Source organism: Oncorhynchus kisutch, linkage group LG11 (genome assembly GCF_002021735.2).
Source record: "Oncorhynchus kisutch isolate 150728-3 linkage group LG11, Okis_V2, whole genome shotgun sequence".
NCBI lineage: Eukaryota > Metazoa > Chordata > Actinopteri > Salmoniformes > Salmonidae > Oncorhynchus > Oncorhynchus kisutch.
The window spans coordinates 84,474,949-84,500,044 of NC_034184.2; the positions used below are offsets into that span (position 1 = coordinate 84,474,949).

Sequence of the window (25,096 nt, forward strand, 5' to 3'; positions counted from 1 at the left end):
TCAGCCCAGGTCAAGCCCCATAACTAGCTAGCAGTATTACATCATACAGCTCTCATTATACTAAATTATTCACTAGATGAGTCGTAGGAAGAAGGGGCCCAACGAAGTGTTTGCACCCAATACGCAGACACTGGGGTGAAGTAAAGAAACACAAAGCTTTTATCCCATTCGGGGACCCGATACGACGGTTAACTGCTACAGAACCCCTACGGGCTTCATTCTGTGTGTGTTTCAGAGTGCTTCTGGGAAAGTAATGAGTTGGACTTGTTCTGTAGCGCCACTGATTTACAACCAGCTAATAAGACCGAGGTTTATCACCACTATGAAATAACACAGTGGTCTGCTCGGGGGTCACGGAGATGACCTGACCCCTAACACAGTGGTCTGCTCGGGGGTCATGGAGATGACCTGACCCCTAACACAGTGGTCTGCTCGGGGGTCATGGAGATGACCTGACCCCTAACTCAGTGGTCTGCTCAGGGGTCATGGAGATGACCTGACCCCTCATTAGACCCCTAACACAGTGGTCTGCTCAGGGGTCACGGAGATGACCTGACCCCTAACACAGTGGTCTGCTTGGGGGTCACGGAGATGACCTGACCCCTCATTAGACCCCTAACACAGTGGTCTGCTCAGGGGTCACGGAGATGACCTGACCCCTAAAACAGTGGTCTGCTTGGGGGTCACGGAGATGACCTGACCCCTCATTAGACCCCTAACACAGTGGTCTGCTCGGGGGTCATGGAGATGACCTGACCCCTATCACAGTGGTCTGCTCAGGGGTCATGGAGATGACCTGACCCCTAACACAGTGGTCTGCTCAGGGGTCACGGAGATGACCTGACCCCTAAAACAGTGGTCTGCTTGGGGGTCACGGAGATGACCTGACCCCTCATTAGACCCCTAACACAGTGGTCTGCTCGGGGGTCATGGAGATGACCTGACCCCTTACACAGTGGTCTGCTCAGGGGTCACGGAGATGACCTGACCCCTAACACAGTGGTCTGCTCAGGGGTCACGGAGATGACCTGACCCCTAACACAGTGGTCTGCTCGGGGGTCACGGAGATGACCTGACCCCTAACACAGTGGTCTGCTCGGGGGTCATGGAGATGACCTGACCCCTCATTAGACCCCTAACACAGTGGTCTGCTAATGGGTCACGGTGATGACCTGACCCCTAACACAGTGGTCTGCTCAGGGGTCATGGAGATGACCTGACTTGTTATTAGACCCCTAACACAGTGGTCTGCTCGGGGGTCATGGAGATGACCTGACCCCTAACACAGTGGTCTGCTCAGGGGTCACGGAGATGACCTGACCCCTAACACAGTGGTCTGCTCAGGGGTCACGGAGATGACCTGACCCCTAACACAGTGGTCTGCTCGGGGGTCATGGAGATGACCTGACCCCTCATTAGACCCCTAACACAGTGGTCTGCTAAGGGGTCACGGAGATGACCTGACCCCTAACACAGTGGTCTGCTCAGGGGTCATGGAGATGACCTGACTCCTTATTAGACCCCTAACACAGTGGTCTGCTCAGGGGTCACGGAGATGACCTGACCCCTAACACAGTGGTCTGCTCGGGGGTCATGGAGATGACCTGACCCCTCATTAGACCCCTAACACAGTGGTCTGCTAAGGGGTCACGGAGATGACCTGACCCCTAACACAGTGGTCTGCTCAGGGGTCATGGAGATGACCTGACTCCTTATTAGACCCCTAACACAGTGGTCTGCTCTGGGGTCATGGAGATTACCTAACCCCTAACACAGTGGTCTGCTCGGGGGTCATGGAGATGACCTGACCCCTTACACAGTGGTCTGCTCAGGGGTCACGGAGATGACCTGATCCCACATTAGACCCCTAACACAGTGGTCTGCTCGGGGGTCATGGAGATGACCTGACCCCTTACACAGTGGTCTGCTCAGGGGTCACGGAGATGACCTGACCCCTAACACAGTGGTCTGCTCAGGGGTCACGGAGATGACCTGACCCCTAACACAGTGGTCTGCTCGGGGGTCATGGAGATGACCTGACCCCTCATTAGACCCCTAACACAGTGGTCTGCTAAGGGGTCACGGAGATGACCTGACCCCTAACACAGTGGTCTGCTCAGGGGTCATGGAGATGACCTGACTCCTTATTAGACCCCTAACACAGTGGTCTGCTCAGGGGTCACGGAGATGACCTGACCCCTAACACAGTGGTCTGCTCGGGGGTCATGGAGATGACCTGACCCCTCATTAGACCCCTAACACAGTGGTCTGCTCTGGGGTCATGGAGATTACCTAACCCCTAACACAGTGGTCTGCTCGGGGGTCATGGAGATGACCTGACCCCTTACACAGTGGTCTGCTCAGGGGTCACGGAGATGACCTGATCCCACATTAGACCCCTAACACAGTGGTCTGCTCGGGGGTCATGGAGATGACCTGACCCCTTACACAGTGGTCTGCTCAGGGGTCACGGAGATGACCTGACCCCTAACACAGTGGTCTGCTCAGGGGTCACGGAGATGACCTGACCCCTAACACAGTGGTCTGCTCGGGGGTCATGGAGATAACCTGACCCCTCATTAGACCCCTAACACAGTGGTCTGCTAAGGGGTCACGGAGATGACCTGACCCCTAACACAGTGGTCTGCTCAGGGGTCATGGAGATGACCTGACTCCTTATTAGACCCCTAACACAGTGGTCTGCTCAGGGGTCACGGAGATGACCTGACCCCTAACACAGTGGTCTGCTCGGGGGTCATGGAGATGACCTGACCCCTCATTAGACCCCTAACACAGTGGTCTGCTAAGGGGTCACGGAGATGACCTGACCCCTAACACAGTGGTCTGCTCAGGGGTCATGGAGATGACCTGACTCCTTATTAGACCCCTAACACAGTGGTCTGCTCTGGGGCCATGGAGATTACCTAACCCCTAACACAGTGGTCTGCTCGGGGGTCATGGAGATGACCTGACCCCTTACACAGTGGTCTGCTCAGGGGTCACGGAGATGACCTGACCCCTCATTAGACCCCTAACACAGTGGTCTGCTCGGGGGTCATGGAGATGACCTGACCCCTATCACAGTGGTCTGCTCAGGGGTCATGGAGATGACCTGACCCCTAACACAGTGGTCTGCTCGGGGGTCATGGAGATGACCTGACCCCTCATTAGACCCCTAACACGGTGGTCTGCTAAGGGGTCACGAAGATGACCTGACCCCTCATTAGACCCCTAACACAGTGGTCTGCTCAGGGGTCACGGAGATGACCTGACCCCTTACACAGTGGTCTGCTCAGGGGTCACGGAGATGACCTGACCCCTAACACAGTGGTCTGCTCAGGGGTCACGGAGATGACCTGACCCCTAACACAGTGGTCTGCTCGGGGGTCATGGAGATGACCTGACCCCTCATTAGACCCCTAACACAGTGGTCTGCTAAGGGGTCATGGAGATGACCTGACCCCTAACACAGTGGTCTGCTCAGGGGTCATGGAGATGACCTGACTCCTTATTAGACCCCTAACACAGTGGTCTGCTCAGGGGTCACGGAGATGACCTGACCCCTAACACAGTGGTCTGCTCGGGGGTCATAGAGATGACCTGACCCCTCATTAGACCCCTAACACAGTGGTCTGCTAAGGGGTCACGGAGATGACCTGACCCCTAACACAGTGGTCTGCTCAGGGGTCATGGAGATGACCTGACTCCTTATTAGACCCCTAACACAGTGGTCTGCTCAGGGGTCACGGAGATGACCTGACCCCTAACACAGTGGTCTGCTCGGGGGTCATGGAGATGACCTGACCCCTCATTAGACCCCTAACACAGTGGTCTGCTAAGGGGTCACGGAGATGACCTGACCCCTAACACAGTGGTCTGCTCAGGGGTCATGGAGATGACCTGACTCCTTATTAGACCCCTAACACAGTGGTCTGCTCTGGGGTCATGGAGATTACCTAACCCCTAACACAGTGGTCTGCTCGGGGGTCATGGAGATGACCTGACCCCTTACACAGTGGTCTGCTCAGGGGTCACGGAGATGACCTGATCCCACATTAGACCCATAACACAGTGGTCTGCTCGGGGGTCATGGAGATGACCTGACCCCTTACACAGTGGTCTGCTAAGGGGTCATGGAGATGACCTGACCCCTAACACAGTGGTCTGCTCAGGGGTCATGGAGATGACCTGACTCCTTATTAGACCCCTAACACAGTGGTCTGCTCAGGGGTCACGGAGATGACCTGACCCCTAACACAGTGGTCTGCTCGGGGGTCATAGAGATGACCTGGCCCCTCATTAGACCCCTAACACAGTGGTCTGCTCAGGGGTCACGGAGATGACCTGACCCCTTACACAGTGGTCTGCTCAGGGGTCACGGAGATGACCTGACCCCTAACACAGTGGTCTGCTCAGGGGTCACGGAGATGACCTGACCCCTAACACAGTGGTCTGCTCAGGGGTCATGGAGATGACCTGACTCCTTATTAGACCCCTAACACAGTGGTCTGCTCAGGGGTCACGGAGATGACCTGACCCCTAACACAGTGGTCTGCTCAGGGGTCATGGAGATGACCTGACTCCTTATTAGACCCCTAACACAGTGGTCTGCTCAGGGGTCACGGAGATGACCTGACCCCTAACACAGTGGTCTGCTCGGGGGTCATAGAGATGACCTGACCCCTCATTAGACCCCTAACACAGTGGTCTGCTAAGGGGTCACGGAGATGACCTGACCCCTAACACAGTGGTCTGCTCAGGGGTCATGGAGATGACCTGACTCCTTATTAGACCCCCAACACAGTGGTCTGCTCAGGGGTCACGGAGATGACCTGACCCCTAACACAGTGGTCTGCTCGGGGGTCATGGAGATGACCTGACCCCTCATTAGACCCCTAACACAGTGGTCTGCTAAGGGGTCACGGAGATGACCTGACCCCTAACACAGTGGTCTGCTCAGGGGTCATGGAGATGACCTGACTCCTTATTAGACCCCTAACACAGTGGTCTGCTCTGGGGTCATGGAGATTACCTAACCCCTAACACAGTGGTCTGCTCGGGGGTCATGGAGATGACCTGACCCCTTACACAGTGGTCTGCTCAGGGGTCACGGAGATGACCTGATCCCACATTAGACCCCTAACACAGTGGTCTGCTCGGGGGTCATGGAGATGACCTGACCCCTTACACAGTGGTCTGCTCAGGGGTCACGGAGATGACCTGACCCCTAACACAGTGGTCTGCTCAGGGGTCACGGAGATGACCTGACCCCTAACACAGTGGTCTGCTCGGGGGTCATGGAGATGACCTGACCCCTCATTAGACCCCTAACACAGTGGTCTGCTAAGGGGTCACGGAGATGACCTGACCCCTAACACAGTGGTCTGCTCAGGGGTCATGGAGATGACCTGCCTCCTTATTAGACCCCTAACACAGTGGTCTGCTCAGGGGTCACGGAGATGACCTGACCCCTAACACAGTGGTCTGCTCGGGGGTCATGGAGATGACCTGACCCCTCATTAGACCCCTAACACAGTGGTCTGCTAAGGGGTCACGGAGATGACCTGACCCCTAACACAGTGGTCTGCTCAGGGGTCATGGAGATGACCTGACTCCTTATTAGACCCCTAACACAGTGGTCTGCTCTGGGGTCATGGAGATTACCTAACCCCTAACACAGTGGTCTGCTCGGGGGTCATGGAGATGACCTGACCCCTTACACAGTGGTCTGCTCAGGGGTCACGGAGATGACCTGACCCCTCATTAGACCCCTAACACAGTGGTCTGCTCGGGGGTCATGGAGATGACCTGACCCCTATCACAGTGGTCTGCTCAGGGGTCATGGAGATGACCTGACCCCTAACACAGTGGTCTGCTCGGGGGTCACGGAGATGACCTGACCCCGAACACAGTGGTCTGCTCGGGGGTCATAGAGATGACCTGGCCCCTCATTAGACCCCTAACACAGTGGTCTGCTCAGGGGTCACGGAGATGACCTGACCCCTTACATAGTGGTCTGCTCAGGGATCACGGAGATGACCTGACCCCTAACACAGTGGTCTGCTCAGGGGTCACGGAGATGACCTGACCCCTAACACAGTGGTCTGCTCTGGGGTCATGGAGATGACCTGACCCCTCATTAGACCCCTAACACAGTGGTCTGCTAAGGGGTCATGGAGATGACCTGACCCCTAACACAGTGGTCTGCTCAGGGGTCATGGAGATGACCTGACTCCTTATTAGACCCCTAACACAGTGGTCTGCTCAGGGGTCACGGAGATGACCTGACCCCTAACACAGTGGTCTGCTCGGGGGTCATAGAGATGACCTGGCCCCTCATTAGACCCCTAACACAGTGGTCTGCTCAGGGGTCACGGAGATGACCTGACCCCTTACACAGTGGTCTGCTCAGGGGTCACGGAGATGACCTGACCCCTAACACAGTGGTCTGCTCAGGGGTCACGGAGATGACCTGACCCCTAACACAGTGGTCTGCTCGGGGGTCATGGAGATGACCTGACCCCTCATTAGACCCCTAACACAGTGGTCTGCTAAGGGGTCACGGAGATGACCTGACCCCTAACACAGTGGTCTGCTCAGGGGTCATGGAGATGACCTGACTCCTTATTAGACCCCTAACACAGTGGTCTGTTCAGGGGTCACGGAGATGACCTGACCCCTAACACAGTGGTCTGCTCGGGGGTCATGGAGATGACCTGACCCCTCATTAGACCCCTAACACAGTGGTCTGCTAAGGGGTCACGGAGATGACCTGACCCCTAACACAGTGGTCTGCTCAGGGGTCATGGAGATGACCTGACTCCTTATTAGACCCCTAACACAGTGGTCTGCTCTGGGGTCATGGAGATTACCTAACCCCTAACACAGTGGTCTGCTCGGGGGTCATGGAGATGACCTGACCCCTTACACAGTGGTCTGCTCAGGGGTCACGGAGATGACCTGACCCCTAACACAGTGGTCTGCTCAGGGGTCACGGAGATGATCTGACCCCTAACACAGTGGTCTGCTCGGGGGTCATGGAGATGACCTGACCCCTCATTAGACCCCTAACACTGTGGTCTGCTAAGGGGTCACGGAGATGACCTGACCCCTAACACAGTGGTCTGCTCAGGGGTCATGGAGATGACCTGACTCCTTATTAGACCCCTAACACAGTGGTCTGCTCTGGGGTCATGGAGAATACCTAACCCCTAACACAGTGGTCTGCTCAGGGGTCACGGAGATGACCTGACACCTAACACAGTGGTCTGCTCGGGAGATGACCTGACCCCTCATTAGACACATTATACTGTCTATATGAGAATATATATACAGATATCACTACTGTAGAGTCCTATAGGAGATACAAACCATATGTTCAGTACCAGTCAAAAGTTTGGACACAGTTACTCATTCAAGGTATTTTTTTTCCGTCTTCTTTTTACTATTTTCTACATTCTAGAATAATAGTGAAGACATCAAAACTATGAAATAACACATATGGAATCATGTCGTAACCAAAACAGTGATAAACAAAATCAAAGTATATTTTCTATTTTAGATTCTTCAAAGTAGCCACCCTTTGTCTTGATGACCAGCTTTGAACATCTAGTATTCGGTCAGACCCCTGTTTCGCCTCCAGAACGGCCTGAATTATTCGGGACATTCAACAAGTTGTCGGAAAAAACGTTCCACAGGGATGTTGGTCCATGCTGACGGAAAGGCATCCCACAGTTTCTGCTGATTGGACAGCGATACATCATGTTGCTAACAGCCCGTTCCTTATCATCTCATTATGCTCTATAGGGTTGAAGTCTGGGGACTGACCAGGACACTCAGGTAAACTGAACTGTCATGTTCCAGGTGATGTTTTCCCTTTTCCTCAATCGTCCAGTGTTGGTGATGGCGTTCCGACTGGAGCAGCTTCTTCTTCTTGTTTTTAGCTGATAGGATTGGAACCCCGGGGTGGTCGTCTGCTGCAATAGCCAATCAGTGACCAGGACCGACGAGTTGTGCGTTCCCCGAGACGTCGTTCTGCACACCACTGTTATTTATCTGTCTGTGACCCCTCTGTTTGCTTTTACGATTCTTGCCATGATTCTTCCTTCGACCTTCGACCTTAAGACAATGTCGTGTGTGAAGATTCCAGGAGGCTGTTTCTGAGATACTGGAACCGGCACGCGCCTGGCACCGACGATCGTACCGCAAGTCTCTTAGGTCACTTGTTTACTCCATACTAACGTTCAATGGAACAGTAACTGAATGTCTCGATGCCTGTCTGCCTGCTTTATATAACAAAGTCACGTGACTCACTGTCTGTAGGAGCGATCCATTTTAGTAAACGGGGGGTGGTGTACCTAATAAACTGTCTGGTAAGTGTACGTCTATGTAATTGACCTGTTCCTCGTCCCAGGTTCAGACTTCAGAGGCCATTCATGTGCATACAAACACTATGTAAACGTAAGCATGCTTATGTTTCTTATATAGATAATGTATGTATTATGTCTAGTGTGTAACGTACAGCATCTATTTTATATACACCAGTACCTTGTGTTTAATACTATTTTTCCCCTGGGGACAATATGAACTTTAATGTCCCATCTGTCTGTTTTATGTACCTTACCTGTTCCTGTCCCATTGAGGTCATTCCAGGCGAGGTGATCATCTGTCCGGCCATCTGACCCACGGGGGCCATGCCGCTGGCGTTGGTAGCCATGGAGACGTTGAGGTTCATTCCGTTGCCGTTGTACATGGCCGCGCCCCCATTGGTCTGCTGCTGCTGGGTGAACTGAGGCGGAGACTGCTGAGTACTGAACATACTGGAGGAAGGAGAGAGAGAGAGAGAGAGAGAGATAACAAGAGAGAGAAAGACCAAGAGGGAGAGAGAGATAATGAGAGAGAGAGATAACGAGAGACCAAGAGAGAGAAAATGAGAGAGAGAAAATGAGAGAGAGAGAGATAACGAGAGAGAGAAAATGAGAGGTAGAGAGAGAGAGATAACGAGAGAGAAAATGAGAGATAGAGAGGGAGATAACAACCAAGAGAGAGAGAGATAAAGACCAAGAGAGAGAGAGAGCTAATATTTGTAGACAGATTGTTAACATCTACAGACAACTGAATATCTGATAAGAAACATTGTAATAAAGAATGAGCTCTCTATGAGCTCTCTATGAGCCCTCTATGAGCCCTCTATGAGCTCTCTATGAGCCCTCTATGAGCCTTCTATGAGCTCTCTATGAGCTCTCTATGAGCCCTCTATGAGCTCTCTATGAGCTCTCTATGAGCCCTCTATGAGCTCTCTATGAGCTCTCTCTTTGACCTCTGATTATTGGGACAGTTTTACTGTACAGGTTTTCACAGCCCAACCCTGTGGCCCCCCTCTTTCTCACTCACCTGTTTCCTCCCATGTTCCCCTGGGGCGGCCAACCGTTTAGGTCAGGCGACGCCTGGAAATTGGCGTTGCCCTGCTGCTGCATCATGGGGGATTGGGCGTGGGCCATCCTGGGGGACAACAGGGGACTCTGGGGCGTGGCCTGACCCCCAAACCCTCCGTCAGGCTGCTGGGACATACCTGGTAGGGTTAGAGGTCAGGGGTCAGTACTGAGGGAGGGGGGGGGGGGGGGGGGGGGGGGGGGGTTAAAGGTCAAACAGGTCTGGTCTAGAATGCTCCTGGGTGATGTTTCCCTAGGTACAGATCTAGGACCAGCTTTCTATTCCCCAATCCTAACCTTTACACAGTGTTTCCCAAACTCGGTCTCGGGGAACGCAAGGCGTGCACACTCTTCCCCCCCCCCCCCCCCCCCCCCCCCCCAACACTACACAACTGATTCAAATAATCAAAGCTCAAAGATGAGTTGATTATTTTATTAATTTTCTGTGTGGGGGGGGGGGACACGAAACTTGTACCCATTGGGAAAAATACTAAACTGACCCAAGGTCAGCGTCTAGGGGCGACTTCACCTTGGCCTACACCATCTAAAAACATCGCTCTAACACTGAGGTATCCATACATTTTATAATAATAATCATCAGAATAATTAAAAAATACATTTAAATGTAAGACTCTCTTTTTCAATGAAAGACAATTGCAAGGTGTTTCATATGTTATAACTGAAACATCTTTCCAGACTGATTACTAGTGTGTGTGTCGTTCATTCCCTCCCAGTACTCTCAAGGTTAAAGGACAGTCAGCGACACAGGTACACCTGATGGAAACAGCCACAAACACACAGTATATACTCTCTCAGAACAGGAAAACAAACCACTGACTGAAAACAAAAAGGATTCAGTCAGGATTCAGTTACCTCTCTGACAGAATACAAAAATGTCCTCTCAATGGTTGACTTATTAAGAGTACACACAGACACACACACACACACACACAAAAGGTTCACAGGTCATCTGTTAGTGTTCAGGGAGTGTATAGGCATTCCAACGGTAGAGAGGATTACATGCATGTTAGTGGTCCTGTCCAAAATGCTACCCTATTCCTTACATAGTGCACTCCCCTTTGACCAGAGGGCTCTATAGGGAATAGGGTGCCATTTTGGGGGGGGGGGTGACGACACATATTTAGTGTGAGCAGCCGAGGATAGAGGGAGTGGAGGAATGTAAGGATGGGGGAGAGAGAGAGGTGAGAGAGAGGGAGAGGGATCAACCACACCACCCACCACCACACTATGTCACACAGGACTATTTTTCCAGATTAACCTGGGGTTACATACTACACTGGGAGACTGAGGGGGATTAAAACCAGATTTATGTCTGATTAAATATTGATCTGATTGATATGCATTAAATGGGACATTCAGTCACATCAAGCAGCATTACAAAGTCCCAATAAAATATACAACCAGCACGGTAACATCCTGTAAAAATGAAAATACTTGTTTTTAATTATTTACCTTTATTTAACCAGGCAAGTCAGTTAAGAACAAATTCTTATTTTCAATGACGGCCTAGGAACAGTGGGTTAACTGTCTTGTTCAGGGGCAGAACGACAGATTTGTACCTTGTCAGCTCGGGGATTTGAACTGGCAACCTTCCGGTTACTAGTCCAACGCTCTAACCACTAGGCTACCCTGCCGCCCCTCCACTCTAACCACTAGTCTACCCTGCCGCCCCTCCACTCTAACCACTAGTCTACCCTGCCGCCCCTCCACTCTAACCACTAGGCTACCCTGCCGCCCCTCCACTCTAACCACTAGTCTACCCTGCCGCCCCTCCACTCTAACCACTAGGCTACCCTGCCGCCCCTCCACTCTAACCACTAGGCTACCCTGCCGCCCCTCCACTCTAACCACTAGTCTACCCTGCCGCCCCTCCACTCTAACCACTAGTCTACCCTGCCGCCCCTCCACTCTAACCACTAGTCTACCCTGCCGCCCCTCCACTCTAACCACTAGTCTACCCTGCCGCCCCTCCACTCTAACCACTAGGCTACCCTGCCGCCCCTCCACTCTAACCACTAGGCTACCCTGCCGCCCCTCCACTCTAACCACTAGGCTACCCTGCCGCCCCTCCACTCTAACCACTAGTCTACCCTGCCGCCCCTCCACTCTAACCACTAGTCTACCCTGCCGCCCCTCCACTCTAACCACTAGGCTACCCTGCCGCCCCTCCACTCTAACCACTAGTCTACCCTGCCGCCCCTCCACTCTAACCACTAGTCTACCCTGCCGCCCCTCCACTCTAACCACTAGTCTACCCTGCCGCCCCTCCACTCTAACCACTAGTCTACCCTGCCGCCCCTCCACTCTAACCACTAGTCTACCCTGCCGCCCCTCCACTCTAACCACTAGTCTACCCTGCCGCCCCTCCACTCTAACCACTAGTCTACCCTGCCGCCCCTCCACTCTAACCACTAGTCTACCCTGCCGCCCCTCCACTCTAACCACTAGTCTACCCTGCCGCCCCTCCACTCTAACCACTAGTCTACCCTGCCGCCCCATTGTATTTACATATGTAAAAGGTTGTGTTTATCACATAACTCTTCTCTTCCTAATAACACGGACTGAGCTGATTTATAAAGGGACGTCTTTTACGTACCTTAGTTGAACACACTGACTGTTATCTTACTACATTTGTACACATTGTATATAGACTATTTTTCTACTGTATTATTGACTATATGTTTGTTTACTCCATGTGTAACTCTGTGTTGTTGTATGTGTCTCACTGCTTTGCTTTATCTTGGCCAGGTCGCAGGTGTAAATGAGAACTTGTTCTCAACTTGCCTACCTGGTTAAATAAAATTATTTAAAAATATATATATATAATTGATAAGGGTGTCTGTCTGCTTTATGTACTTTGTATGGTACTGTTTCCTGTCCATCTACTGCCCTCTAGTGGAACATGTGTTTTATGGCCTAAATCAGGATAACCAATCAGGATTGGCTATTAAATCAGGAGGACCAATCAGGATTGGCTATTAAATCAGGAGGACCAATCAGGATTGGCTATTAAATCAGGAGGACCAATCAGGATTGGCTATTAAATCAGGAGGACCAATAAGGATTGGCTATTAAATCAGGAGGACCAATCAGGATTGGCTATTAAATCAGGAGGACCAATCAGGATTGGCTATTAAATCAGGAGGAGGACCAATCAGGATTGGCTATTAAATCAGGAGGACCAATCAGGATTGGCTATTAATCAGGAGGACCAATCAGGATTGGCTATTAATCAGGAGTTAACTCCATGTCGTTGTTTGTGTCGAACTGCTTTGCTTTATCTTGGCCATGTCTCAGTTGTACATGAGAACTTGTTCTCAACTAGCCTACCTGGTTAAATAAAGGTGTTCTCAACTAGCCTACCTGGTTAAATAAAGGTGTTCTCAACTGGCCTACCTGGTTAAATAAAGGTGTTCTCAACTAGCCTACCTGGTTAAATAAAGGTGTTCTCAACTAGCCTACCTGGTTAAATAAAGGTGAAATAAATAAATAAATAAATGCTGGACAGACACACCCCTGGGGCGGGGGGGAGTGGCTGGACAGACACACCCCTGGGGTAGGGGGGGGGGGGGGGGGGCTGGACAGACACACCCCTGGGGCGGGGGGGAGTGGCTGGACAGACACACCCCTGGGGTAGGGGGCTGGACAGACACACCCCTGGGGTAGGGGGGGGGCTGGACAGATACACCCCTGGGGCAGAGGGGGGGGGGGGGGGGGGCTGGACACACCCCTGGGGCAGGGGGGAGTGGCTGGACAGACACACCCCTGGGGCGGGGGGGAGTGGCTGGACAGACACACTCCTGGGGTAGGGGGTATGGCTGGTGGGTTGTAAGACCGTAGTACCTGAGTTTGGGAACTGAAAGGCACTGAGCTGCTGTACATGAGGGCTGACTACGTCCCCAAACTGTCCTGATCCCCCCATCATCATCATCTGGGAGGAAGGAGAGCCATGCAGGGCTTGGTGGGGGGGGAGAGAGGAGGGCAGGCTGGGCGAGATGGGGGAGAAAGGGCTGGTAGAGGGGTGAGGAGGAGGAGGTGTGGCCAGGCCTGGGCCTGTACTGGTACCGTAGCTGGGTGGGTAGGGGAACTGCTGGGGATTGGTGGTCTGTGGGATCCGAGGGTTACTCAGGCCTCCTGATAGGCCACTTGCAGCAGCCGCCGCGGCGGCGGCCATATTGGGAGGTAGGTTGAGTCCCTGGGTTCTCATCACCATGTTCCTCTGCTGCTGCTGTCTCTGATGCTCCAGCTGGCGTTGCCGCAGGTGGTTGTTGAGGAGTTCTCTCTGCCGTTGTGCCAACATCTGTGCATTGATGGTCCCCTGGGAAGAAAGGGAGATGGAGTTAGATTGAACAACTTCTACAAAATGATCATTGGTTTCTGGTGAATTTAAATACTGGTATTTTAATTATTATCTGGTTACTGTGCGTGTCAGGAATTTACCTGGTTGGGGATGTTGGACTGTAGAGGTTCATATTGATATATAATCTCAGTTACCTGGTTGGGGATGTTGGACTGTAGAGGTTCATATTGATATATAATCTCAGTTACCTGGTTGGGGATGTTGGACTGTAGAGGTTCATATTGATATATAATCTCAGTTACCTGGTTGGGGATGTTGGACTGTAGAGGTTCATATTGATATATAATCTCAGTTACCTGGTTGGGGTTGTTGGACTGTAGAGGTTCATATTGATATATATTCTCAGTTACCTGGTTGGGGATGTTGGACTGTAGAGGTTCATATTGATATATAATCTCAGTTACCTGGTTGGGGATGTTGGACTGTAGAGGTTCATATTGATATATAATCTCAGTTACCTGGTTGGGGATGTTGGACTGTAGAGGTTCATATTGATATATAATCTCAGTTACCTGGTTGGGGATGTTGGACTGTAGAGGTTCATATTGATATATAATCTCAGTTACCTGGTTGGGGTTGTTGGACTGTAGAGGTTCATATTGATATATAATCTCAGTTACCTGGTTGGGGATGTTGGACTGTAGAGGTTCATATTGATATATAATCTCAGTTGTGTTGTTGGACTGTAGAGGTTCATATTGATATATAATCTCAGTTACCTGGTTGGGGATGTTGGACTGTAGAGGTTCATATTGATATATAATCTCAGTTACCTGGTTGGGGATGTTGGACTGTAGAGGTTCATATTGATATATAATCTCAGTTACCTGGTTGGGGTTGTTGGACTGTAGAGGTTCATATTGATATATAATCTCAGTTACCTGGTTGGGGATGTTGGACTGTAGAGGTTCATATTGATATATAATCTCAGTTGTGTTGTTGGACTGTAGAGGTTCATATTGATATATAATCTCAGTTACCTGGTTGGGGATGTTGGACTGTAGAGGTTCATATTGATATATAATCTCAGTTACCTGGTTGGGGTTGTTGGACTGTAGAGGTTCATATTGATATATAATCTCAGTTACCTGGTTGGGGTTGTTGGACTGTAGAGGTTCATATTGATATATAATCTCAGTTACCTGGTTGGGGATGTTGGACTGTAGAGGTTCATATTGATATATAATCTCAGTTACCTGGTTGGGGATGTTGGACTGTAGAGGTTCATATTGATATATAATCTCAGTTACCTGGTTGGGGATGTTGGACTGTAGAGGTTCATATTGATATATAATCTCAGTTGTGTTGTTGGACTGTAGAGGTTCATATTGATATATAATCTCAGTTACCTGGTTGGGGATGTTGGACTGTAGAGGTTCATATTGATATATAATCTCAGTTACCTGGTTGGGGATGTTGGACTGTAGAGGTTCATATTGATATATAATCTCAGTTACCTGGTTGGGGATGTTGGACTGTAGAGGTTCATATTGATATATAATCTCAGTTGTGTTGTTGGACTGTAGAGGTTCATATTGATATATAATCTCAGTTACCTGGTTGGGGATGTTGGACTGTAGAGGTTCATATTGATATATAATCTCAGTTACCTGGTTGGGGATGTTGGACTGTAGAGGTTCATATTGATATATAATCTCAGTTACCTGGTTGGGGTTGTTGGACTGTAGAGGTTCATATTGATATATAATCTCAGTTACCTGGTTGGGGATGTTGGACTGTAGAGGTTCATATTGATATATAATCTCAGTTACCTGGTTGGGGTTGTTGGACTGTAGAGGTTCATATTGATATATAATCTCAGTTACCTGGTTGGGGTTGTTGGACTGTAGAGGTTCATATTGATATATAATCTCAGTTACCTGGTTGGGGTTGTTGGACTGTAGAGGTTCATATTGATATATAATCTCAGTAACCTGGTTGGGGATGTTGGACTGTAGAGGTTCATATTGATATATAATCTCAGTTACCTGGTTGGGGATGTTGGACTGTAGAGGTTCATATTGATATATAATCTCAGTTGTGTTGTTGGACTGTAGAGGTTCATATTGATATATAATCTCAGTTACCTGGTTGGGGTTGTTGGACTGTAAAGTTGGGTTCATATTGGACACTCCACTCATCTGGTTCATCATTGGCTGGCGGTTCTGAGGAGAACAGGTTAACAGGTCTTTTATACCATCGACACACATTGATGTCATGCTTCTGAAAAAGCCATACAGGGATCGGCACACTGCTTTGACGTGACCCCAGAGCTCTAGTATCGAGTGTAACATTGCTGTGATAAGCAACACAATACCCAAACAGGAAACCCACATTGTGAAGACCTGGCCAGACCTTGTCCGGTTACACTTCCCCCCACGCAACAGCTATCGACCTGGCCTCACTGCGTGGTTATATGAAGCCCAGTAGTGACCAGTTGTAACAGTCTGTCTACAGTCAGATATAAACCCAGTAGTGACCAGTAGTAACAGTCTGTTTACAGTCAGATATAAACCCAGTAGTGACCAGTTGTAACAGTCTGTTTACAGTCAGATATAAACCCAGTAGTGACCAGTTGTAATAGTCTGTTTAGTCAGTGATCTGCCTGTGATGTCTCTCTGTCAGTCCGTCTCTATCTCCCACTCTCTCTCCCTCCGTCCGTCTCTCTGTCCATTTCAACCTCCGTCCGTCCGTCCTTCAGTCTCTCCGTCCGTCCTTCCTTCAGTCTCTCCGTCCGTCCGTCCTTCAGTCTCTCCGTCCTTCAGTCTCTCCGTCCGTCTCTCCGTCCTTCCGTCTCTCGGTCTGTCTCTCCATCCGTCCCTCAGTCTCTCCGACCGTCCGTCCCTCAGTCTCTCCGTCCGTCCTTCAGTCTCTCCGACCGTCCGTCCTTCAGTCTCTCCATCCGTCCGTTCTTCTGTCTCTCTGTCTGTCCGTCCTTCCGTCACTCCGTCCTTCCCTCCGTCCGTCCGTCCGTCCTTCAGTCTCTCCGTCCGTCCTTCAGTCTCTCCGTCCGTCCGTCCTTCAGTCTCTCCGTCCGTCCTTCAGTCTCTCCGTCCGTCCGTCCTTTCTTCCGTCACTCGGTCCGTCTCTCCTTCCGTCCCTCAGTCTCTCCGACCGTCCGTCCTTCAGTCACTCCGTCCTTCAGTCTCTCCGACCGTCCGTCCCTCAGTCTCTCCGTCCGTCCGTCTTTCAGTCTCTCCGTCCGTCCTTCCGTCCGTTCTTCCCTCCGTCCGTGTTTCAGTCTCTCCGCCCGTCCGTCCCTCCACCCGTCTCTCCATCCGTCCGTCCTTCAGTCTCCCCGTCCGTCTCTCCTTCCGTCCTCCAGTCTCTCCGTCCTTCAGTATCTCCGTCCGTCCGTCCTTCCGTCTCTTCGTCCGTCCTTCCGTCTCTCCGTCCGTCCTTCCGTCTCTCCGTCCGTCCTTCCGTCCCTCCGTCCGTCCGTCCTTCAGTCTCTCCCTCCGTCCGTCCTTACGCCCGTCTCTCCCTCCGCCCGTCTCTCCCTCCGCCCGTCTCTCCGCCCGTCCGTCTCTCCCTCCGCCCGTCTCTCCGCCCGTCCGTCTCTCCCTCCGCCCGTCCGTCTCTCCCTCCGCCCGTCCGTCTCTCCCTCCGTCCGTCCGTCTCTCCCTCCGTCCGTCCGTCTCACCCTCCGTCCGTCCGTCTCTCCCTCCGTCCGTCCGTCTCTCCCTCCGTCCGTCCGTCTCTCCCTCCGTCTGCCCGTCTCTCCCTCCGCCCGTCTCTCCCTCCGTCCGTCTCTCCCTCCGTCCGTCCGTCTCTCCGTCCGTCTCTCCGTCCGTCTCTCCGTCCGTTTGTCTCAGTCTCTCTCTCTCAGTCTCTCCGACCGTCCGTCCTTCAGTCACTCCGTCCTTCAGTCTCTCCGACCGTCCGTCCCTCAGTCTCTCCGTCCGTCCGTCTTTCAGTCTCTCCGTCCGTCCTTCCGTCCGTTCTTCCCTCCGTCCGTGTTTCAGTCTCTCCGCCCGTCCGTCCCTCCACCCGTCTCTCCATCCGTCCGTCCTTCAGTCTCCCCGTCCGTCTCTCCTTCCGTCCTCCAGTCTCTCTGTCCTTCAGTATCTCCGTCCGTCCGTCCTTCCGTCTCTTCGTCCGTCCTTCCGTCTCTCCGTCCGTCCTTCCGTCTCTCCGTCCGTCCTTCCGTCCCTCCGTCCGTCCGTCCTTCAGTCTCTCCCTCCGTCCGTCCTTACGCCCGTCTCTCCCTCCGCCCGTCTCTCCCTCCGCCCGTCTCTCCGCCCGTCCGTCTCTCCCTCCGCCCGTCTCTCCGCCCGTCCGTCTCTCCCTCCGCCCGTCCGTCTCTCCCTCCGCCCGTCCGTCTCTCCCTCCGTCCGTCCGTCTCTCCCTCCGTCCGTCCGTCTCACCCTCCGTCCGTCCGTCTCTTCCTCCGTCCGTCCGTCTCTCCCTCCGTCCGTCCGTCTCTCCCTCCGTCTGCCCGTCTCTCCCTCCGCCCGTCTCTCCCTCCGTCCGTCTCTCCCTCCGTCCGTCCGTCTCTCCGTCCGTCTCTCCGTCCGTCTGTCTCTCCGTCCGTCCGTCCGTCTCTCCCTCCGTCCGTCTCTCCCTCCGTCCGTCCGTCCGTCTCTCCCTCCGTCCGTCTCTCCCTCCATCCGTCTCTCCGTCCGTCCGTCTGTCTCGCTCTCCATCCATCCGTCTCTCTCTCCGTCTGTCTCTCTCTCTGTCCGTCTCTCCGTCCGTCCTTCAGTCTCTCCGCCCGTCCGTCCTTCAGTCTCTCCGCCCGTCCGTCCTTCAGTCTCTCCGACCGTCCGTCCGTCCTTCAGTCTCTCCGACCGTCTGTCCGTCCGTCCGCCTCTTCGTCCGTCCGTCCCTCAGTCTCTCCGTCCGTCCCTCAGTCTCTCCGTCCGTCCGTCCCTCAGTCTCTCCGTCCGTCCCTCAGTCTCTCCGTCCGTCCCTCAGTCTCTCCGTCCGTTCCTCAGTCTCTCCGTCCGTCTCTCCGTCAGTTCCTGCCTCCGTCCATCCCTACGTCCGTCTCTCTCTCCCTCCGTCCGTCTCTCCCTCCGTCCGTCTCTCCGTCCGTCCGTCTCTCCCTCCGTCCGTCCGTCTCTCCCTCCGTCCGTCCGTCTCCCTCCGTCCGTCTCTCCCTCCGTCCGTCCCTCCGTCCATCCGTCTCCCTCTCCATCCATCCGTCTCTCTCTCCGTCTGTCTCTCTCTCTGTCCGTCTCTCCGTCCGTCCTTCAGTCTCTCCGCCCGTCCGTCCTTCAGTCTCTCCGTCCGTCCGTCCTTCCGCCTCTTCGTCCGTCCGTCCTTCAGTCTCTCCGTCCGTCCGTCCCTCAGTCTCTCCGTCCGTCCCTGTCTCTCCATCCATCCCTCAGTCTCTCCGTCCGTCCCTCAGTCTCTCCGTCCGTCCCTCCGCCCGTCTCTCCCTCCGTCCGTCTCTCCCTCCGTCCGTCCGTCTGTCTCTCCGTCCGTCCGTCCGTCTCTCCCTCCGTCCGTCTCTCCCTCCGTCCGTCCGTCTCTCCCTCCGTCCGTCTCTCCCTCCGTCCGTCCGTCTCTCCCTCCGTCCGTCTCTCCGTCCGTCCGTCTGTCTCGCTCTCCATCCATCCGTCTCTCTCTCCGTCTGTCTCTCTCTCTGTCCGTCTCTCCGTCCGTCCTTCAGTCTCTCCGCCCGTCCGTCCTTCAGTCTCTCCGCCCGTCCGTCCTTCAGTCTCTCCGACCGTCTGTCCGTCCGTCCTTCAGTCTCTCCGTCCGTCCCTCAGTCTCTCCGTCCGTCCCTCAGTCTCTCCGTCCGTCCGTCCCTCAGTCTCTCCGTCCGTCCCTCAGTCTCTCCGTCCGTCCCTCAGTCTCTCCGTCCGTTCCTCAGTCTCTCCGTCCGTTCCTCAGTCTCTCCGTCCGTCTCTCCGTCAGTTCCTGCCTCCGTCCATCCCTACGTCCGTCTCTCTCTCCCTCCGTCCGTCTCTCCCTCCGTCCGTCTCTCCCTCCGTCCGTCCGTCTCTCCCTCCGTCCGTCCGTCTCTCCCTCCGTCCGTCCGTCTCCCTCCGTCCGTCTCTCCCTCCGTCCGTCCGTCCGTCCGTCCATCCATCCGTCTCCCTCTCCATCCATCCGTCTCTCTCTCCGTCTGTCTCTCTCTCTGTCCGTCTCTCCGTCCGTCCTTCAGTCTCTCCGCCCGTCCGTCCTTCAGTCTCTCCGACCGTCCGTCCGTCCTTCAGTCTCTCCGACCGTCCGTCCGTCCTTCCGCCTCTTCGTCCGTCCGTCCTTCAGTCTCTCCGTCCGTCCGTCCCTCAGTCTCTCCGTCCGTCCCTGTCTCTCCGTCCATCCCTCAGTCTCTCCGTCCGTCCCTCAGTCTCTCCGTCCGTCCCTCAGTCTCTCCGTCCGTCCCTCCGTCCGTCTCTACGTCAGTTCCTGCCTCCGTCCATCCCTACGTCCATCTCTCTCTCCCTCTGTCCGTCTCTCCCTCCGTCTATCTTTCCCTCAGTCTGTCCGTCTCTCCATCCGTCCCTCCGTCCGTCTCTGTCTCTCCCTCCCTCCGTCTCTCTGTCCGTCTCTCCGTCCGTCTCTCTCTCCGTCCGTCCCTCCCTCCGTCCGTCTCTCCCTCCGTCCGTCTATCTTTCCCTCCGTCCGTCTGTCTCTCCCTCCGTCCGTCCGTCTATCTTTCCCTCCGTCCGTCTCTCCCTCCGTCCGTCTCTCCCTCCGTCCGTCTGTCTCTCCATCCGTCCGTCCGTCTCTCCCTCCGTCCGTCTCTCCATCTGTCCGTCTATCTCTCCCTCCGTCTGTCCGTCTCTCCCTCCGTCCGTCTCTCCCTCCGTCCGTCCATCTATCTTTCCCTCCGTCCGTCTCTCCCTCCGTCCGTCTCTCCATCCGTCCGTCCGTCTCTCCATCCGTCCGTCCGTCTCTCCCTCCGTCCGTCTGTCTCTCCCTCCGTCCGTCCGTCTCTCCCTCCGTCCGTCTCTCCATCTGTCCGTCTATCTTTCCCTCCGTCCGTCTCTCCATCTGTCCGCCTATCTTTCCCTCCGTCCGTCTCTCCATCTGTCCGCCTATCTTTCCCTCCGTCCGTCCGTCTCTCCCTCCGTCCGTCTATCTTTCCCTCCGTCCGTCCGTCCGTCTCTCAAATCAAATCAAATTTATTTATATAGCCCTTCGTACATCAGCTGATATCTCAAAGTGCTGTACAGAAACCCAGCCTAAAACCCCAAACAGCAAGCAATGCAGGTGTAGAAGCACGGTGGCTAGGAAAAACTCCCTAGAAAGGACAATATCTAGGAAGAAACCTAGAGAGGAACCAGGCTATGTGGGGTGGCCAGTCCTCTTCTGGCTGTGCCGGGTGGAGATTATAACAGAACATGGCCAAGATGTTCAAATGTTCATAAATGACCAGCATGGTCGAATAATAATAAGGCAGAACAGTTGAAACTGGAGCAGCAGCACAGTCAGGTGGAAGTTGAAACTGGAGCAGCAGCATGGCCAGGTGGACTGGGGACAGCAAGGAGTCATCATGTCAGGTAGTCCTGGGGCATGGTCCTAGGGCTCAGGTCAGTTGAAACTGGAACAGTTTCTCCATCTCTCCATCTGTCCGCCTATCTTTCCCTCCGTCCGTCCGTCCGTCTCTCCGTCCGTCCGTCTCTCTCCCTCCGTCCGTCCGTCTCTCCCTCCATCCGTCCGTCTCTCCCTCCGTCCGTCCGTCCATCTGTCCGCCTATCTTTCTCTCCCTCTGTCCGTCCCTCCATCTGTCCGTCTCTCATACCGTCCGTCCGTCTCTCCCTCCGTCCGTCAGTCTCTCTCTCCGTCCCTCCGACCATCCCGCCGTCTCTCTGTCCGTCCGTCTTTCTCTCCATCCGTCCCTCCGTCCGTCTCTCTGTCCGTCGGTCTCTCTCGCCGTCTGTCCGTCTCTCCCTCCCCCCTCCCTCCGTCCGTCTCTCCCTCCGTCTGTCCGTCTCTCCCTCCGTCTGTCCGTCTCTCCCTCCGTCCGTCTCTCCCTCCGTTCGTCCCTCCCCCCCTCCCTCCCTCTCTCCGTCCGTCCGTCTCTCCCTCGTCCGTCTCTCCCTCCGTTCATCCCTCCCCCCCTCCCTCCCTCTCTCCGTCCGTCCCTCCCCCCCTCCCTCCGTCCGTCCGTCTCTCCCTCGTCCCTCCCTCCCTCCGTCTGTCTTTCCCTCCGTCTGTCCGTCTCTCCCTCCGTCTGTCCGTGTCTCAGTCCGTCCGTCCGTCTGTGTCTCAGTCAGTCTGTCTCTCCGTCTGTCCGTCCGTCTGCCTGTCTCTCCGTCCTTCCGTCCGTCTCTCCGTCCGTCTCTCTCTCTCTCCGTCTGTCCCTCCCTCACTCAGTCCCTGCCTGTCTCTCCGTCCGTCTCTCCGTCCGTCTCTCTCACTCTCCGTCCGTCCGTCCGACCCTCCCACACTCACTCCCTCCGTCTGTCCGTCTCTGTCCATCTCTCCGTCCGTCCGTCCCTCCCTAACTCACTCCCTGCCGGTCACTCACTCCCTCCCTCCGTCCGTCTCTCTCTCTCTCTCCGTCCGTCCGTCCCTCCCACACTCACTCCCTCCGTCCATCTGTCTCTCCCTCCGTCCGTCCCTCCCTCACTCACTCCCTGCCGGTCCGTCTCTCCGTCCGTCCGTCCGTCTCTCCGTCCGTCTCTGTACCTGTTGTACCTGTAGCCGGTGTTGCAGCTGAAGCCTCAGTGTATTAGGCTGGTTAGGAACCACCGCCTGGGGCCTCAGCCTCATGATGGGGTATCCTGGTCTGGGGCCCATCTGGACAGCCATGGGGTGGAAGCCTTGCCCTGTGGGTAGAGGAGGAAAATTATTACTTTTTCATGGCTCTCTTCTCCCTTTGCAGAAGGCATATAGTCAATGTGTTTGGAATATCGAATCGCAATACATATAGAATTGTGATACAATACTTACCTTTGTTGGCAATGACAAGGTCAAACGTTTTCTGTAAGTCTTCACACACTGTTGCTGGTATTTTGGCCTATTCCTCCATGCAAATCTCCTCTAGAGCAGTGACGTTTTGGGGCTGTTGCTGGGCAACACGGACTTTCAACTCCCTCCAAAGATTTTCTATGGGGTTGAGATCTGGAGACCGACTAGGCCACTCCAGGACCTTGAAATGCTTCTTACGAAGCCACTCCTTCATTGCCCGGGCGGTGTGTTTGGGATCATTGTCATGCTGAAAGACCCAGCCACGTTTCATCTTCAATGCCCTTGCTGATGGAAGGAGGTTTTCACTCAAAATCTCACGATACATGGCCCCATTCATTCTTTCCTTTACACGGATCAGTCGTCCTGGTCCCTTTGCAGAAAAACAGCCCCAAAGCTTGATGTTTCCACCCCCATGCTTCACAGTAGGTATGGTGTTCTTTGGATGCAACTCAGTATTCTTTGTCCTCCAAACACGACGAGTTGAGTTTTTACCAAAAAGTTATATTTTGGTTTCATCTGACCATATGACATTCTCCCAATCTTCTTCTGGATAATCCAAATGCTCTATAGCAAACTTCAGACGGGCCTGGACATGTACTGGCTTAAGCAGGGGGACACATCTGGCACTGCAGGATTTGAGTCCCTGGCAGCATAGTGTGTTACTGATGGTAGGCTTTGTTACTTTGGTCCCAGCTCTCTGCAGGTCATCCACTAGGTCCCCCCGTGTGGTTCTGGGATTTTTGCTCACCGTTCTTGTGATCATTTTGACCCCACCGGGTGAGATCTTGCGTGGAGCCCCAGATCGAGGGAGATTATCAGTGGTCTTGTATGTCTTCCATTTCCTAATAATTGCTCCCACAGTTGATTTTTTCAAACCAAGCTGCTTACCTATTGCAGATTCAGTCTTCCCAGCCTGGTGCAGGTCTACAATTTTGTTTCTGGTGTCCTTTGACAGCTCTTTGGTCTTGGCCATAGTGGAGTTTGGAGTGTGACTGTTTGAGGTTGTGGACAGGTGTCTTTTATACTGATGACATGTTCAAACAGGTGCCATTAAAACAGGTAACGAGTGGAGGACAGAGGAGCCTCTTAAAGAAGAAGTTACAGGTCTGTGAGAGCCAGAAATCTTGCTTGTTTGTAGGTTGGGCCAAAATACCAGCAACAGTGTGTGAAAACCTTGTGAAGACTTACAGAAAACGTTTGACCTGTCATTGCCAACAAAGGGTATATAACAAAGTACTGAGATAAACTTATGTTATTGACCAAATACTTATTTTCCACCATTATTTGCAAATAAATTCATTAAAAATCCTACAATGTGATTTTCTGGATTTTTTCTCTCTCATTTTGTCTGTCATAGTTGAAGTGTACCTATGATGAAAATTACAGGCCTCCTTCATCTTTTTAAGTGGGAGAACTTGCACCATTGGTGGCTGACTAAACACTTTTTTTGCCCCACTGTATATGATCCCAATACGTATTGAATCGTAACTCAATAATTGTGATAAAATTGAATTGTGTGGTCCCTGCCAATTCCCACCACTACCTGTGGGGTCCTGCATGGGTCTGCCAGACCCAGGGTCGTGGTATCCTCTCTGGGATAGAAGGGAGCCAGGTGTGGGGTCCTGCATGGGTCTGCCGGGCCCAGGGCCGTGGTACCCTCTCTGGGCTAGATGGGAGCCAGGTGGCAGGTCCTGCTGGCCGTACACTGGAGGCTTCTGGTCCAACAACATGGACGGGTCTGAAGAGAACTGATCCTGATCTACAGACTGACCCTGTTGGGAGAGGAGAGAGGGATGAGAAGGAGAGGAGAGAGGGATTTGAGAAAAAGGAGAGCAGAGGGGTGAAAAGGAGAGGAGAGAGATGGGTGAGAGGAGAGGAGAGAGAGGGGTGAGAGGAGAGGAGAGGAGAGAGGGATGAGAAGGAGAGGAGAGAGGGGTGAGAGGGAGGAGAGAGAGGGGTGAGGAGAGAGGGGTGAGAAGGAGAGGAGAGAGATGGGTGAGAGGAGAGAGGGGTGAGAGGAGAGAGGGGTGAGAAGGAGAGGAGAGAGATGGGTGAGAGGAGAGGAGAGGGGTGAGAAGGAGAGGAGAGAGAGGGGTGAGAGGAGAGGAGAGAGAGGTGAGAGAGAGAGAGAGGGGTGAGAGGAGAGGGGTGAGAGGAGAGGAGAGAGAGGGGTGAGAGGAGAGGAGGAGAGAGGGGGTGAGAGGAGAGGAGAGAGAGGGGGGGAGAGAGAGGAGAGGAGAGGAGAGAGAGGGTGAGTGAGAGGAGAGAGAGGGTGAGAGGAGAGAGAGAGAGGGGTGAGAGGAGGGAGAGAGAGGGGTGAGAGGAGGGAGAGGAGAGGAGGGGTGAGAGGAGAGGAGAGAGAGGGGTGAGAGGAGAGAGGGGTGAGAAGGAGAGGAGAGAGATGGGTGAGAGG

General features: G+C 53.5%; 1 protein-coding gene across 1 annotated transcript in view; it reads right to left on the reverse strand.

The window, feature by feature from the left end:
- LOC109885725 (nuclear receptor coactivator 2) overlaps window positions 1-25,096 on the reverse strand; it is a 223,519-nt gene that overhangs the window by 32,982 nt on the left and 165,441 nt on the right. Inside the window, 6 exon segments of the mRNA XM_031835033.1 lie at window positions 8,624-8,819; window positions 9,394-9,571; window positions 13,296-13,770; window positions 15,900-15,977; window positions 22,402-22,541; window positions 24,227-24,501. Coding sequence (XP_031690893.1) covers window positions 8,624-8,819; window positions 9,394-9,571; window positions 13,296-13,770; window positions 15,900-15,977; window positions 22,402-22,541; window positions 24,227-24,501 — 1,342 coding nt within the window.